General features: G+C 40.2%; 1 protein-coding gene across 2 annotated transcripts in view; it reads right to left on the reverse strand.

The window, feature by feature from the left end:
* Positions 1 to 3,676: 3,676 nt before the first annotated feature.
* FGF9 (fibroblast growth factor 9) overlaps positions 3,677 to 18,364 on the reverse strand; it is a 50,714-nt gene continuing 36,026 nt past the window's right edge. Inside the window, exon 3 of one of the 2 annotated variants that reach the window (XM_044442366.1) lies at positions 3,677 to 8,526. In XM_044442366.1, coding sequence (XP_044298301.1) covers positions 8,281 to 8,526 — 246 coding nt within the window. In that variant the 3' untranslated portion in view covers positions 3,677 to 8,280. The remainder of the gene's footprint in view (positions 8,527 to 18,364) is intronic. The other variant, XM_044442367.1, reaches the window with a different exon arrangement.

An 18,364-nucleotide genomic window follows, 5' to 3' on the forward strand; every position in this document is an offset into this window, starting at 1 on the left:
ACACATATGAGTATAGCAAGAGTAAATGGCACACTGGCATAGTGCACTGGTGTCCAGCCATGCTGACTGGGACATGCTGGGACCTGAACACCTCCTTTTATCTCTAAATATGCATAGGATTATACCTTTCAACTGCAAATATAAGCACACTTAGTATGCTAAGTCCCAGTAAACTTGGAAGACCTTGTTGTTGTTGTGTGCCATCAAGTTACCTTTGACTCATGATGACCCTATGAATGAAAGCCCTCCAGAATATCCTATCTATAACAGCCCTGCTCAGCTCTTGTAAATTCAAGCCTGTGACTTCCTTTATGGAGTCAACCCCTGTCTTATTTGGTCTTCTTCTTCTGCCTTTCTTCTGAATAAACTCTCTCAAGCTCGCAACACATACCATTTAAAGCCCTTCATGTAAGGTGTCCATTTATGCATTGTCAGAAAGAGAATAAATGTGTCACTGAAACAGAGGGTAAAAGAGGGAACTGTTTTGCATAAAATTTGCACATGATATTTTGCACAGGTATCTACAAATATTTTATTGTACTTTAAATAAAATGCAGCTACATAGTTGTTACCCATGTGTCTGCTCACTCTGCTTTCCAGATGCTAAGTGTCAATTTTACTGAGATCTCTTCAAAGCGAAGTGAGAACCTCTGCCTAGCCCCATTTTCTTTTCCTGTGAATGCCTCTAGGTTGCGAATGACACTAATGTTCCGAAGAAAATAAGACTGTGGACGGCTGCAAGCTGTAGCTTTCATCTTTAGTGTGTCCATTTTGCGCTGGTACCAAGAAGGCTTTCTCAAATTACCAAATGTGTGCAAAGAACCAAAATGTTGCCTACACTGCTGTAGCATGTGGTGTAGCCTCACCAAAGAGGATATGACTAAATTACCCCACTGAATTCACTGTGACTTACTTCTGCATGGCCGTGCATGGGATTGCTGTGCACATAACATTTGGAAAGGTAGGACAATGTGCTTTCTTGTCCAAGGTACTCCAAGAAGCAAGATTTGCCAAGGTGACTTGTCATTCCCTGCCCCCTTTCAGCAAGTACCGCAAATTCTGCAAATTCTGTTCACAGTGAGGCTGGTCCTTGTTTTATAATGCTTCCAATGAACAGGTGTTAGAACATGCTCCTCCAGTTTGTGCCATTGTATGAGAAATATTATTCTTATATTTAATTAGCAGCTCAGCACTCCTCCACTGACTGCTGAAGCCTGGGACAACAGATGTAGCTCTTTGATGACAATGGGCAAATAATGCTTTCATCCCTCCCCTTCCCCAAACCATTTTATTGAAATGCCATTTGTTGAAACTTTGCCATTTTATTCCTCCCCCGTGTACTTTGAAATTTATCTATTCCCCCATAGGAGGATTGGTATGCAAATCTTCTCTGATTTAATTTGTAGCAAGCATGAATGCAACTATCCTAAAAACCAAGGCTCAATACAGATTGGCATATCCCATCTCCACTACCAGAAAGGGCCTAGTTTCCTCCAGTATCTCACTAAAAAGAATAATGTGGAGGTCTCCATTGTTTGAAAAGTCTTGTAGTTGTTTTGTCCCCTGGTATTTTTCTTCTCACAAACAGCAGCATCTTCTCTGCCAGGGATATTTTTTCCTTTAGTGGATACCTCTAGAACATCAGTGCCCACATGTATGGCACACAGAGATATTGCAAGAAGCAGGTCTTTGCTAAATAGACTCACAAGTGCAATCTAAACATGCAATCTGTTTATCTTATCAAAGGGAAATGAAAGTGGTTTATTGCCAGGGCATAAATTGATCTTTCAGAGAAAACAATGCTGTGTCCAAAAGGGCTCCTCCTTTTAGCAGATGACTCCTCAGTCTAGCAGATGAAAGTTGAACAAGATTCTGTGTCTCAACATTAACACATTACAAACAATTGCAAAACACTTGTTCTTGTTATGTACCATCAAGTTGTCTTTAAGGCAACCCCATGAATAAAAGCACTCAAAAATGACCTGTCCATGACATTCCCCCTCAGCACTTTTAACTCCGTGGCTTCCTTTATGAAGTCAATTCATCTCTTATGTGGTTTTCCTTTTCTTCTTCTGCCTTCAGCTTTCCCTAGCATGTCTTCTCCAGGAAGTCTTCCCTTCTCATGAGGTGTCAGAAGTAAGACAGCCTCAGTTTTGCCATTTTTGCTTCTACAGAAAGCTCTGAATTGATTTGATCTATGACTCACTTGTTTGTCTTTCTGTCAAGTCCAGGGTATTTGCAAAGATCTCCTCCTCCATGCTTCAGACACATCAATTTTCTGTCAGTTTTCTTCTCTGCCAGCCTTCACACCCATACACTGTGATCAGGAATACAATAGTATGAATGATCTTGGGCTTGGTCTCCAGTGAAACATCCTTAATATTATCTTGTCTAGTTCTTTTATTGCTCTCTTTCCAAGACTCTCACTCTTCTTCAGATTTCTTGGCTGCAGTCTCCTTTTGAACTGATAAGTGAGCAAGGTATATGAAATCCTTCACAATTTTGATTTCTTCACTGTTAATGGTAAAGTTCTGCAATTCTTCTCTGGTCATGATTTTGCAAAACACTTAGCAATGTATATATACGGTCAAACTATCAAAGGTGCATTCTCCATTTTCCACCTTGAAGGATCACAGGAAAACAGCAGTTCCCCCTCCCACCCCATATGTGGCAGCTCACCCCAAAGCTCTTTAGAACAATTTTTAAAGGGATAGGGAGAGGTAATTGCTGACTGGCAACTGGGCTACCAATTCCGATACACAACCAAGCAGTAATCAAAGGTAGGTGTCTAAGGCATCAGAAGGGAGGATGGCAAGGCCAAGTCAGACCAGAACCCCAGGCAGGCTAGAATGGCCTGTGAACAAGGGGTTCTTCACCCCTGCCCTAAACCTGCCAAATACAATATAGAGATTTCAGTTAAATGCAGTGTTAACAGGTTTAATGCAGTAATAATTGGAAAACATTAACTTTGCCTGCATTGCACAGGAAATTACATTAAATTGCATGAATGGTCCCATATGGCTATAAAATCAATTAACTTGACCACAAGACTGATTCCATTAATGGAAAGGGGAGAAGTCTTGTTGATTTCCATTTAGAAGGACTGTGTGCTTTTGAGACCACTCTTGAAAGAAAAATGTGGGCCTTCCTCATCAATATCATTTCAACACGAGTTCTCAGTTTCTTACAGTTTTGCCAGAAATGGTATCTGGAGCACTGCCCATGGCAGAAACAGCCAACCAAAGGCATTCAGGGGTCCCGAACAGCTAAACTGCACAGGCCAAGAAAGATGTGCCCCAAATTCCCTTTCCAACAGGGGAGATAACTTAAGAGCACAACTCTTGGAACAGCATCCTGTGCAAAGGATTCTCGGATGTACCTCTCAGTCCACATGCCATCCCAAGCAACCACATGTGTAGCTTATGCAGTCAAGCCTGCCTGGGTGACCAAAAGAAAGTATTTTCCCCATGTTAAAATGATCAGATATGTTTATTTACGGTTTAATATATATGATACTTTTCTGCCATGAGGCACTCAAAATGGAAGCCAAGTTTTTCATGTATTGATAGGTCTCATAATTCTCTGAGAAATGAATTGTCATACAGATCTTAAGAAAATGTTTTAACTGATGGAACTGCAAGAAAATAATACCCATTTTCAAAATTCTGTAACAATATATTTATACAAAGTACATATTTCTGTATGTATTTACAGTTACATGTTATCAAAGTATATAATACCAGCTTGTTTGGATTGCTTTTTTGTGAGAATTTTAAAGAGGTGCCCGCACTAGAATATATGAAGGCTTCTAATGGTCCATAGCATAAGAATAGCAGCAACAAGTTTCCCCATTACCCTCCCCATTATAATGCACTCTCCTTATTTCCAAGGCATCCAAGTGGAACAGTATTAGAAGCAGCCTTAGCTATTTTGACTATGAGAGATAGGTCTTGTTTGGAATAAGCAACCATTTGGAGCTAATCTGTTAGCAAGGCCAGGCAATTGGTGCACCCAAACTTGATGTAAAGGCAAATGAGTGTATTCCGGAAGGAAAGTCTCTAGGCCACATAACCACTGCAGTCATGCCACTTGGGATCTACAGGTAATTTAATTACATACTACATCTATATTATAAGGGAAATATTATGTGTCTTTCAACCCTATTTGCAATTATTGAAGACAGGCCTTGTAATTTTCCATTCCCATCCGGTCTTGAGCAAAGAAATTTAAGTGAATGCATAGAACAGAGCAGGCTTCCCCAACCTGGTGCCTTCCAAATGTGTGGGATTAAGCTCCCAGTATTCTCCAACCAACAAACCATATCCAACATACTTGGAGGGCAGCAAGTGGGGGAAGGATGGAAGAGCGTAACCTATGCAAAAATATACATGGAAATTTGTTTTGTTTTACTGTTGTTATAGGTAAATATGAAAGGCTCTGTAGACTGCTACCCTGTGTTTGACCATCCATTTCCAGGATAATGTCTATAATAATTCCATATCTACAAAAATTCAATAGGTATATACACACCACTATGGGTTATTTTAATAAATTGGTTACAGTTTATTGTATCAACTGCCATAAAGTCATAACAGTTTTCTTGCTTATTTTAGTCCTTTCTTTTAAAAATACAAAAAATAAATTAAATAAGAACATGTTAAGTAATATTAATGATCTGTCTGTGATCAAAAATACCAGCAAATTCCACATTAAGGCTAAGAAATATGATCTTGTTATGATTCTGGTCAGTTCATGACAATTGACCTTAGTTCTGAATGTCCTTAACATGTTTGTGGACTTAGTGCAAATCCAGATGCTTATTGCTACTTGAATCCACCTTTATGCAATATAAAACACCTTTTCACTTCTAGTTGTTGAGCATGCGCTGTGTTCTTTAACTCATTTCTTCATTTAGAACAGAGAGGACAATCATTTCTGGTCCAAACTGAAAAGTAATTTACAATGTATCAGTCCTCTTGAGAACTGTGTAATTATTCCAATTAAATGGTTTGACGATTAAAGACTTATGGTGGGTCTGTACAACTTGTGTTTTCCACCAGAGCAAACACAGGCCCGGACTGTGCTTTGACAGGTGTTGGACAAGTCTCATGCCCCATCTTTTTCCAATTCCAGGAAAAAAGTTGATCAAGCCCAGTGTGAGCCACCATATCCAGTGGGTTAAGTTTGGCTTGGCAGCTTAAGATTTGGCATGGTCCTGTCTTGCAGATATTTTAAGAGGTGCAGCCTATTTGATATCTATTTCAATAGTGGTGCAAAGATTAAAACTAAACAACAGGTAGTAATCAGAAGAGCTACAATAAAATGGAATAACATTTTTAAATATTAACAATGTCCTGATCAACAGTTAACAGTGCAATCCTATACATGTCTACTCAGAGGTAAGTCCCATTGAATTCAGTGGGGCTTACTCCCATTTAAACGGGTACAAAATTGCAATCTAAGTCAGTTTTTATTGTTTGTAGGCAGAACCAATCTGCAATTTGTTGTTTAACATTCCTTAGAATTAAGTTAGCTGCCGTGTACTTATTTGGAAAGGTTTAGCCAGAGTGTAATATTTAGCCATTTATGATACATTTGGTTATAGTATAAGCTGAGAAAAGGTGGATGCTAAATTTTCATTTTAACATGAATGCGCGCATTGTGGTGTTCATAGCATTATTTCAGCTATCTTGCATTTTTCATGCAGAGTTGCCTGATATCACATCTAGTATCTAACCAACTTCAGATAGTATGAATTGACTAGCACAAGCATATTACACTTGATATGAGGCTGCTACTAAAGCACCTGCCCTGTGCTGAGGTTTACAGCTCTCCTGCAATGTAAAGGCCTCCACTGTTGTCATCATCTTTCCTTGGCCTTGCCCCACAGCACTGATTACCACTAGAAATGGCAGGGGAAAGCAGAACAAGAGCAGGAGTTTCATGATCAAGTAGGAGAAAAGTGGTCACAGGGAGTTGCAGCCCCACATGGAATACAGTGTACTGTACTGTCCTAAGACTGGACCTGTGGAATGACCCTACACAGCTTGCTATTTTAAAACATACATCTTTCCAATGTATTGTGTAACCAAGCCAAGAAACACTGGATTCATTTTGAATCTATTGATCATTGTCTCTCTTTACCACATCCACAAATAGTACTTAACTCTCTGTGCCTTTGGCTGAAATCTTACCCTAGATCGGTTGAAGCTTCAGTCCTGAAACTTTTCCCTTGCCTAATAATACTTTCCTGTGGAAACTGAGTGTCTTGAGGTACAATTATATGGTTCCGGGACTGCTTATCAGCACTGCCACTGCTTCTGTAAACTGCCACCATCAGCTCATTCCACAGCAAGTGGCTTTTGGAGCATTGCACAATCAACACCAGAACCATCCCTTCTGTTACTTCTAAACTGGTGACTGCAATGCAAAGGAGCACACATTGCTCGTGTGGAAAGGTGTGTGAGATTCCAGACTAAACAGAACCGCGGCAACCACCATAGCCATCTTGAGCTGCTTGTGCTAGTCCAAAACATCGTACAGTTTCTCTGCACAATAACGTAATGCTGGTATCAGGATAGCCCACAAGTGAAGGAGACTGCAGTTGCCATCAGTGCTTCTGCCTGCTCTGTAATTCTCAGAGGGTTTGTGACACAAGTCTCTTTTCTAACAGCAAGTCCAAAATTATAGCCACAAACAAACAGTGTTTGCACTTACTATGTTATCTAATCCTACTGAGGCATATGAGGCAGCAGAGCCTGCAAGAGATACTTCAGAAACATTGGAAAGATAATTTCAGGAAATAAAGCAAATGTAGTTCTTTCTCCCTCATTGAAATTCTCGATAGAGATTTATTAGTTTCATTTTGCATTACGAAGGGTGTTAATATGTATTATGACAGTTCGCACTCAATGCAATTTTCCCCATAAAAGATGTTACAATAAGAACCTCTATGAAACTTGTGTAATTTCAGAGTAGATAGTCAAGTGCACAGTTAACCAAGTTTGCAAGAGTTGAATCTTGTCCCTCGCCTCTTGCAATAGTTGTGATAACCTTAATTAATTTTTAAAAGTCAATATTAGGATGTTTCTGGCGTTCTGCTTAAATAAAATGAGCATATTTATCATTTAACTTTGGTATTATCTGCAGTAGGTTTTAACAAAGAGAATATATACCAACGCGTCTTTCCTTCCTTTCTTTTTCTTTCACCACTGTGAAGCTTACAAAGATGGAATAAGTAATTTCTCAAAGAGGAAATATTACAGACACAGAATTAAAGTTTTGAAGACCCATTTTTATCTTTAATCCTTGGGGAGGAAAGGGGGGAGTTTAAGCTATGAAACAAGCAGTCAGAAGAGCGAGCACTCATCATCATGAGTTTTGTGCATACCTTTACAATAATATGGGCACAAAAGAAATTCCACCTTTCGTACATTAGAGTCCCTGGATTTCTCTTTGCCTCCATGCACCTTTACGATTGACTTGCATGATTCACAGGTTCATAGTGGCCTTTGCTGTTGAAATGTTTTACAGAGCCTAAAGCTTCCCAACTGCCTATCTGGCCTGTACAGATTTCATTAAAAATAAACTCTATATAATAAATAAATATATAAAATAAATAAAATGTTGCCTTTGGAATTTCTATAAATAAATTTAACTTTTTTGTTGTATTTTTAATCTTTTCTTGTGTTACCTAAGAGGTCTTTGCTTGAAACTCAGCAAGGGGTAAATCCCACTTGAGCATTCAAACTGAAAATAAGTTGTTTGTTTAAGTAAGACCGTGCCCTCCATGCCTTTTATTGTTTTAAATGCAGCGTACACTTGAGCAGGCCACCAGCCAGAATTCCTGATGAGTCAAAGTATGGCAGCTATGCTGATATAGGATGAAGTACAACGGATTAAAAAATTTAAAAGCGTGTCTATTTCCCAGCATGCATCAGGCCTTTGCCCCCCTTCCTTCTTGCTTCAGCTTCTCCCTTTCACCCTCTTTCTTTGCCACGCTCACGCATCCTTCCTTCCTTCCTCTCACATTAAATCAAGCGATGGGCATAGGCTCTCCTCCAGGAAGACAAACCCTTTAAGTGCAGAACTAAATCAGCATGTTCCATCCAACCCTCCATCGTACATCATGCATGCGACAAAGTTTGGCAACAGTGGAGCTGATGTGATGGCACAGCTAATCAATTAAGAACCCACCGCATGAAACCTTTATAGTGGTTACTTTTTTTTCTTTTTTTTCTTTTCTTTTTTTTAAGGGCTCAAGTGAAGGAAATGTCTTTGTCAACTTTGGCTTAAAATATCCTTATATAGTTCAGGGACTTTCTCCGGGTCCACAGGTCTAGGTAAAAAATGTGTGAATTTTTGATGCCGTTTAGTCCTAGTCCCTTCTCTTGGCGTCCCATCTCTATTTAATGCAACATAATATCGTCTTCCTGTGTCCACATGCTTATATAGGTTCGAAGAATATGTGTTATACCAGTTCTCTTCAAATTGTTCTCTGAATACACACTCTTGGGTTAACTTTTCCTGTAGAGAAAGAGAAAAAAAAAACACAGTAAGAAGTTGGAGAAGGGGAGGTTGCTTTCTTTTTATAAAGGACCCATTTCGCAAAGAGCTGCCATTTTGGAATGAGGGAAAACCCTCTCATTCCTCCTGTGCCCCACTGCCTATCTCATATATATCTAGCCAGTAAACAGGTTCTACACACACACAGACACTAAGCGTCTAGTTTAGTGGTTCACGTGTTGGACTCAACCATTAAGCTCCCTGGATGACTCTGAGCCAGTCACCGATTCCCCGCCTAACCTACTTCATGGGGTTGCTATAAGAATACAATGAAGAAGAGGCAGCTGTATAAGCTGCCTTGTTTTCCTTGCAAAAGGAATGGAATTGTATTAATCAATTAATTAAACAAACATTAAAATGAATCACTGTAGATTTCTAAGTCCCCAGCACAAATGAAAAATACCAGGGGTTGTATTGAGTTACTAGCATTGTTCCTGTTTTTAAGAAGTATACAAAAGAGAATATTCACTTTCCTTTTTGCAACTAATCCTTGAATTAAATAAAGAACAGGACTTTGGCTCTTGCTAAATTTCTCCCCCAACCCCAACCCTGCCTCTAACTGCCCAATACTGTTGCATGGTGAAGTTTCTCAGGTTTGTGACAGGCAGAACAGGGCCAGAGTGGCTTTACTCAGACTTTCTTCCTGACCAGGTCCTTCTTCCAGTCTTCCCTTTTTAAACCCTACTTAGAGTACAGCGTCCATAGCCCTGGGCTGCATATCCCAGAATGGGCCAGGGATGCGGAAAGGAATTTGCCATAACTGCACATATGAAAAGGAGAGTCTTCATATGCTATCATGCAACACAGAAGTAGATGAACCTGTCTTTGCCTATGTCAATACAACCCTTTAATGAAATATTTTATAGGACATGTTGAACAGCATCATAAAGACTAACACATCAATGGCAGCATAGAGTTTCAACAGGGGGTATCAATCAGACTCTTTGGTTTGCAACAATCTAACACAAATATCCCTTTGGAATTGAATTAATGCTTATTACCTTAAGCCATAAGTTCCAGGGACTTATGGGGACTTATGGGGGAACCCTAAGTCACAAGTCCCAGCATATGCTACAACTGTAGTCTATCATTAAGAATTTCCTTAAAGTACATATGACAACAGTCCTGTGGATGAAAGTGAAGCAACTTAACAAGGAAACATTCTGTTATTTATTGAGGGCACAATTCCATGCAGTTTAGGCCCACAAAAGACCAACCACTCCCAGCATACTTGAGCCAGCATTGCATAGGATTGTGTCATAAATCTCCATGTTACCTCCTGAGAATGTCATACAGTAAGTATTTTGAGATAAAGGAAAACCTCACTACCAAGAAGCACATAAATTAATGGGATTTGCACATGTCAGAATACTCTGATTCCATTTTGGAGACATTTTTAGGATTATTCCTGGCCCAGATGGAAAGGCACACTTATACACCTGAAGCTTAAATGACAAGAAAACCTATGCTGCACTCAGTAAACTAAGTGTTACTGCATTCTTCCACACATATCTGCTTAAACTACTAGATCCGAATTCAGCAAATAAACACGGGGAGGGGGGGGGATTGAGCTGATTGAGCTGTTTTTTTACCAGTTCTTCTCAACAATACACTGGCAACATCCCCCCCCCCAAAAAAAAGACACAAGAGTAATACATTATTTTTAAATAAATTATTCAATCACAACAGAATCCAATCTGCTGCTACTTCTTAGGGTAGATGGGAGACGGATTGGACTGTGAAAAGGACAGCTCTTGCTCCAATGCATGTTCTTCATTAATTTTCAATGAATGTACACATTAACCATTTGGGTGCTGAGTTGTCCTAACAATCAGTGAGCTGGGCTGCATATGGTACTGGGAAGCTAACTCTATCCATGAATGTCTTGCACACTCGTGTGGCACTACAATACTTGATGGAACACCTCTTCTACCCAGCCACTATGTTCAACCTCTGAGGCCTACCCCTGAATGTCACCTCCAAGGGAAGCTTGGTTTACCAGAAGGAGGAGGAGAGCTTTCTCTGTAGCAGCCCTCAAATAATGGAATGATCTCCACTGAAGCTCACTTGCCATCAAATTTATTAACTTTTTGGTGCCATATTAAGACTATCCTCTTTGACAAAACATTTACTAACTCCAAATAGCACATGGGGGTAACGTCTGGTGATTTTTTAAAAAAAATCATATATTGCATTTTATAGTATTTTATCAACTGTACCTAGAGAGCTTCAGCTATTGCAGTATAGAAATGAAAAAAATAAAAAAATAACAAATAAAATATGCTAACTAAAGGGCAGCCTAATGAATACAGAGATCATGTTCAGAGCAATGCCCGAAGTGGGGTGTCATCCCACTCCTTTTTAGGTAAGCCTGAAACCATCTTCATGGCTTCAGTTATCTTTCTCTGAAAGGTCACAGGGCGATCCCTCCTGGATCAAACCAAGGGTCTACCTGCTCCAGTGTTCTGTTCACAGTGGTACAAGCAGGACATGAGTCCAAAAGCACCCTCCCAACCAGGTTCCCCACCCTCATTTCCAGATTGAGGAAATAAGTGGTTCTTCAGAAAGAGAAGGTTTATACCAGGCTTGCATCTGAGCTTCAGCAGCAGCTCTGACCTGGGCATGGCAAGGGAATGGAAACAGGATCTATTCATCTTCTAGTCCACTGAATATACATGAGATTGAGTTAAGTCCTGAAAGAAGGAGGATGGCATCACACACTGCAGCTCAAGCATTGCGGTTGTGGTTTCATAGTAATTCTTTTTTTCATCACAATGTATGATTCATAAGTAGCTGTAATTGTTTCAGAGTTTAACTGTACTCATTGACTCTTGCCAGCAAGTAGCTTACATGGTAATAAAGATGGAGAATGTATCACAGGCTGAGTCTGATCTAATTTTAAATGAAACCATCCCATTTCTTCCCCATCTACAAACAAAACTTCAGACCCCCTTCTTCACATAGCATATGGTTAAACTATGGAATTCACTAACATAAGATGTAGTGAAGGCCACCAGTTCAGATAGCTTTTAAGGGGGATCAGACAAATCCATGGAGGAGAAGTCATTAGGGAGACCTTTTACAGAGGACTGTCAAAGCCTGCCAGAGACTGCTCTCTATTTTGAGGCCATTCTCAACTTACTGTACACCATTCCAAGAGCCTATGGCTAATTAACGGATGGTATATAAAAGTTTTCATCATTAAACAAACTTGAAGGGGAGTCCATTCCAAATCTAGTTTAAAGATAATGAACCATCAGAAGGAAGAGCTAAGTACTGAAGATGCCCATCAACAGCACCTGGACACCTGATTGAATAAAGAACACAGGTCTTCTGGCCACAATATTCCACATTATGGTGAGATATACTGCACATCTACTTGAATTCTAATCATACTAAGTTTGCATTTTACATATAAATTAGCATATGTATATTCTATGCAAATTGGTGCCGGCTTTTTTGTGATTCATAAGTGATCCGATGGCTATACACTACCTCCACTTTCAAAGGCAGAATACAGTATGCCTATGCATACCAGTTCCCAGAAACAGTTGCAGGAGGGAGCCATGTGGCTAATGAGGCAGGCTAGAAATACAATAAATATAATAAATAAATAAAAGTACTATTGCACTCAAGCCCTCAAGGCTCTTCCCATAGGTATCTGGTTGCCACTGTGGGAAAATAATACTAGACCAGATGGGTCTCAGGTATGATCCAGCACGCCCCTTCTTACATGCTTAAATGGTGAGCACAGCGAGCTTTCGGGGATGATACCTCCTCTGTGAGTTTTCCTAGAAGGCTCCATGTTATTTACCCAGACCACTGATGTCTATTGTGTTTTTAAACTCAGTAAATATGGTGGATTTGATAATGCTGTTCTTACTGTTTTAAGAACTGCATTATAATTTGTTGTGTTTTGATTATTTCAAGCATCAGTGTAAGCTACCCTCTGTATTTTCCTGATAGGCAAGTTATTAGGGCAGCCACTCATACATCATTCAAAACAAAACGAAGAGGGAAATGTAGCACCAAAAAAGGAAGTTGAGACAGAACGCAAATAGTTTTAAGTGCTTGCATATGCTAAAGTATGTACAAACAAATTTAGAACATTATTGGGATTTGAATAAAAATACAGCACTAAGCAGGCACAAAGGTCACCAAGTCACAATCTACCCTACAATGAAGTGGTCACCCTAGTAAGGCAGACTGGACCGGGCAACCTGTGCTGCCCAGGTGTAATGGTTGATGGGCAGCTTCAAGGCCTAGTTCTCCCATCTGATAGCTCTTCATCTTTAGATCAGACTTGTACTGAACAACTCCTTAGAGAGGACTGTCCTCTATAAATGATAGAAACAAACAGATGGATATGTGCCTGGGACCAGAAGGTCTATGAAATATTTACAAATCCTAGGTGAGTAAGCACTTTACTCATGGCCAACCCTACTTCACCCTGCAAACTTAATACAGGAGCAGTACCAGATTCTATAGATTTGCACATTAAGGGAGAACCATTTTACTGAATTCAATGTTAGGTAAGAGCTGAATGTGTTCTAATAGCCTCCCATAGCTTCTAAAGAGAAGAAGGCAGACAGCTTTATAATCAATGTCTTCTTTATATTTTCTGAATAGTCTTTAAATACAGCTCTTGTTGTCTTAACATTTCTTTGAGCAATTTTAAAAATTACTTTGTGTTCTTTCAATTCAAAACCAGATGCCAAGTGGAAGTAGAAAATTCTGGGCTCTATCTTGAAAAAGGGAGGGACCTGAATCTCCTTCAAATTACATTTTTCTGCTCTGCAGGCAGATTAGATCATATGATGCATGCAACAGAATCTCCTGGGTGTTAAAAAGAGAGGATCTTTCTATGCACCTTTTAAGAACCCTATGCCTCAGTCTGGCCACCCTGATACAGCCCCTCTGAGCTGCACTGCTAACAGCAGCAACACTGAAGTCTAGATGGGAGACAAAAACCCTACTGCCAATGCTTCCCATTCGTGGCTAAGCAATTTTAGAAAGAATTCCCAGCCAAGGATGCTGGTGATGAGCAATACAGCACCACTAATGTACAATGAGGGATCTACAAACTTGAGTTCATTGAACATTTCCAAATTCTACATGGAAGCTCTGTATCAATTTCTGAAGGGATTTTTTTTTCCTTTTTACACAACAAATTTACATATTTTTGAGTGCCTTTTCCTAAATGTATGCAATTTTGCATGCACATTTTTCAAACATATGCATTTTTGAAAGCTTTGTTGCTGTTATGGTTCCACAAAACGCATCACAAGCTCAGAAATGCAGAGATCTGAGACAATAAATTGTGTTTGGGTCTGCATCTGTGTTTGGGTTCAGGTCAACCTAACTGTTCCTTGCCGTAACAATCTGAAATGTGATTAAAAGCAAGGGAGGGAGATGGAGAATAGGCAAATGAAAAGAATGCACATTCCAGCCACTTCCATGTTGCAGTTTAGCAGAAAAAGTAAACTAAATGGAAATGCCATGTAAAGAGCAAGCTGTGAACAGGGATCTGAGCAAAAAGAGAGCACGTGTGTCATGAATCTGTTCAAGACAGAAGGGGCAGCAGTAATGAAAATGCATGGGGGGTTTTGGAATTGTCCTTCCAAGCCCCAAGAGTATTGCCACAGAGAAAAGGGTAGCAAGATCCTCCAGCCCTGGGCAGTCAGAATTAGAATGGTGGCAGCACAAAGGCTCTCTGAACTGTGCTGTGCTCTTGGCCAAGCCCATCCATCTAGAAGATGGCAGGTTATGCACCAGTGGGCAATGTGTGAGCATGACCATTCAGTACAGCCTGCAGATACCCAGTCCTTTAAAGAATCCAGGTGTTTTGCTATTATCACAAAACCCTAGACTTTTCTTTGCTTTTTTAAAGATATATTGGTTCATGATTCTTTTCAGTGTTGGGCCCTCATTCCAGGATGTATAAATATGTTATAAAACTGAGTATTAGATTACTGTACTTCATTTTCAGACACATAGTGATTGCCTAAGTCAAAATCACTGACTGAGATATATTGGCCGTTTGTAGAGGAATGATCAATTAGTTGCTTGGATTGATTCATTTTTGTTTCATTTGTTTCATGTATGCTAAAGACAACTTGAAATTTAGGTCTGGCGTTACAGCTAAATCATCACTCCAATTTGATTGCCTTATTGAGATGGGGAGAACTTTTTAGATAGGAATGTGTTTTACTACACTTTGCTCAAAACCTGGTAAGGCATCTCCACAACATTTGGATGCCTTCCTCCTCCTTCAGCTGACTGGGACCTGAGACATCAGCTCCAACATCTTACCCTGTTTGCATCACTGTCCAGAAACGGGAAAAAAACCCAGAAAAGATGTGCCTCTTAAGGCAGTGATGATGAGCAAATCTGTCTTAAAAGTTGAAGGCAAAATACCTTCCCCCGCCCTGCCTCAGATATGGAATGTTTATTAATATATCTTCATGGGGCAAGTTTGTTCATTTCCACATTTTGAACATTTCTAGCATTCTTGTCAGGCTGAAAAGGTGGTTTCACAAGACCCATTCACCATGCAAAAACTGAAGAGGAAAGTAACTTCATTAGCAGTTTTCCACACCGAAAAAAGTCATGTAAGTTGACCTTGGATACAGGCAATGAATAGAATTTTGATTCAGAAGTCTGAAGCCACTGTTGAAGAATCAAATGTGAAAATAGTTTACTATAAAAATTATTTCCCTTTTTAAATATTCCTAGTAGTTCTGGAACAAAATTGTAATTATAACATCAGAACTTACAACCTGGCCCATTAAGATATGTGAGTAAAATGAAGAGCAATGGGCTAGTATGAGGAATAATTTCAATATAATTTATATTATGTATAAACAAATAAAATGGGCAATTGTTTGAATTCTCCTTCATTCTTAAGGCTCCACTTGCTGGAAATACATATTAAATTAGCTGATTTAGTTCCAGCTAGATAAAAAGGAATGGCTACCACATATAAGTACGCAGTATCTCTCTCTTCCTGTGAAGAGACATTTGCCAATTGCTTTGAATCTAGAGGGAAGAAATTGAGCCTAACTACCCAATGTATGCCTGCATCAACTGCTTTTCTTGGAGTATTACCGGAGTATATTTGAAACCCACTGATGCAGTTCTCACCTAGTTGGCTGGAATATCCCTGGTTATGGATTCACATCTAAAATCCTGCACCAGAATAAATAATATCCTATGAAAGAGCTAACAGCCCTATGAAGAGGTACTGCATGAATGCTTGAACTCTTAGCTGCAACGGATCTGCTAAGGCGGCGGCAACCGTGCTCAGGAGCACCTGCCCACAACTAGAGCAGGAGACGGTTGCCAAGAGCAGAGAGCAGCAGCATTTAGTGGGGTGGCAAAGGAGGGCAGCAGGAGGGGCAGGGAAGTCTGCAGGAAGCCTGCTAGGAGCAACCAGAAGGTGTGCAGTTGGAAAAGCTCCTGTGTTTCTTTATATAAATGGATGGGAGAATTGACAGGAGGGGCTGTGTGTGTGTGTGTGTGTGTGTGTGTGTGTCAGAGAGAGAGAGAGAGAGAGAGAGAGCGCGCGCGCGCGCGCAAGCGCGCACTTGTGCATATGGGTGATGATCCAGGATAAGGAGGAAAAAGAGATGTGGGGAACTGATTTGCCTGGAAGAGCGGGGAGAAAAAGAACATTTGTTAAATAGGTTCCTGCTGGTACAGGAAGGAAAAGATCAAAATAATTGTTTTGTGGCTTGGTTCTCAGTGTCCTCCTCTGCCTTGTACTGTCTTTCTTGCTCTTTGTTATACTCATGAAATTGCTTATTATTTTATTAGTATTATTATCAGTGTATATCAGACAGAGAGACAGAGATTATTTTAATCATGGGGTTCAGGATAGTGTGAAACTGGTCATCCAGTGAGATTCACTGTTGAGCAGGAAATGGAACCCAGGTCCCCCCGCCCCCCATTCACAACTGGGATCTAAGACTGACGTTCTATCCATCACACCTCATGGGCTCTCTGGTGCAATCCAATGTACCTGTTTTCAATCCTCTGATCTCAAAGGACTACCTAGCGGAAGGCGGGGGAAATGTGGATGCTAGGATTTCTTCCATGACCCACTCATTCTCCAAAACATTTAGAGGGATGATTTCAGACATCTAAATGCTTTTCCCCTACAAGGGAGAGCGGCTGTGGCACTGTCAGGATTTCTCAGGGAATGGCTGGGCCTCACCCTTCCTTTACCAGTCCCCAAGATGGTCTTCCATCATCAAAGCCCAGCTGAAAGAACCCTTCAGCTGGAAAGGCATTGAAGTCCTCTCTCCAAATTGTTCCCAAGGGTACAGCTAGAATTCTGACCCAGCCCATGGCTTCCCAGGCTTCCCAGACACACTCAGGAGGCCACTGGACTGTGATCTCACTGATTTTAAGAGTGGCATACTTTGGACTGAGCAGTTCTTAATGAATCTTGATTTCACAAGCAAGCAGTTGACCAACACATACTTAAAATCTACAGACTAGCATGAACTTCCTTGTTCCAATGGGAAATTCCTCTACCTGCACATGGGTTATATTTATACAAAAACACCCAATCCCAGATGCTCAAATGGTAAAAGTCACACCACATGGTGCTGACCATTCATTCTCCTTTCTCCCTTATTCTTCTTCCCTACTGCTTTGAATATGAATTGCAGTAACTTGGAGGGGGGAGGCATTGCAATATCAGGGTGTCTAATATAGAATCAAGGACAGGAATTCAAAAACTATCAAATGTCTATTACTTATTCCTTCCTAAGTTAAACCTCTCATGTTTTAGGCCTCACATGGAGTGCCTTTCTAAAACTGAATGTATTCGAATCCTTCAGTCAACATCTGAGGCCTTTGTCTAAGCACCACTTCCAAGAGAGGCTTATAAGGGAGACAAAAGAGGGAAACCTTCTTACTAGTGCCCCCCCCCCATTCTGGAACGAGTTCCACCTGATGCCAACTCTGTCATCTTTTCAGCACTAAGTTAAAAATGCCCTGTTCTCCCAGGCCTTTAAGGGTATTTAACAGCATGCTGGTGCATTTATGGCAGCTGTTCTTATGGGTCTTAGTTTGTATTAAGATTGTTTTGCAATATACTTAGATATCTGTGATCTGCTTATGTATGACTTGTAAACCACGCAGAAAGCTTTGGTTGTTGGAAGTACGGAGATGAAATCATCATCTCCATCAATTTCCATTATTTTGGGGTAGCCTTGCCCAGTCCACACCATCCAGATGTGTTGACCTACATTTCTCATCATACCCAATGACCTGCTGAGCATTCACAGAAGGGTCATAGCTCACTTGTAGAGGTCACACTTGCATAGGTTCGTTCCTGGGCATCTCCTGCAAAGAGCTGCAGTGTGAGAGCAATACTGATCTAGAAGGCCATTAGCCTGACTCCATATAAAACAGATACCTATGACATACAGGTTGAAGTCCATGTGAGTCCTCCTTAGAGTAGATCCATAAAAATTAATGGGACTTAAATTAACATTTGATACAACCCAGTTGCAATATGTATTCCACATATAGCCACAGAGTCAGTAATTACTCAGAATATAAGATAAATGTATAAAACATACATTAAATGTAATAATGACAGATTTGCTTTCCCCCGCCTCCCTCCAAAAAAATACAAGAGCAAGGGAGAAACATAGCAGAGATATTCTGACCATCGCTCTAATATGCTGCCACATTCCTATCCACAAAGTCCTATCTAAATTTAGGCACTTGAACAGCAGACTGGACCACTTTTAAGGTTACATATTTATCTACATTGTTTGACAAA

The sequence above is a fragment of the Varanus komodoensis genome, unplaced genomic scaffold (genome assembly GCF_004798865.1).
Source record: "Varanus komodoensis strain SLA01 unplaced genomic scaffold, ASM479886v1 scaffold4, whole genome shotgun sequence".
NCBI classification, from domain to species: domain Eukaryota; kingdom Metazoa; phylum Chordata; class Lepidosauria; order Squamata; family Varanidae; genus Varanus; species Varanus komodoensis.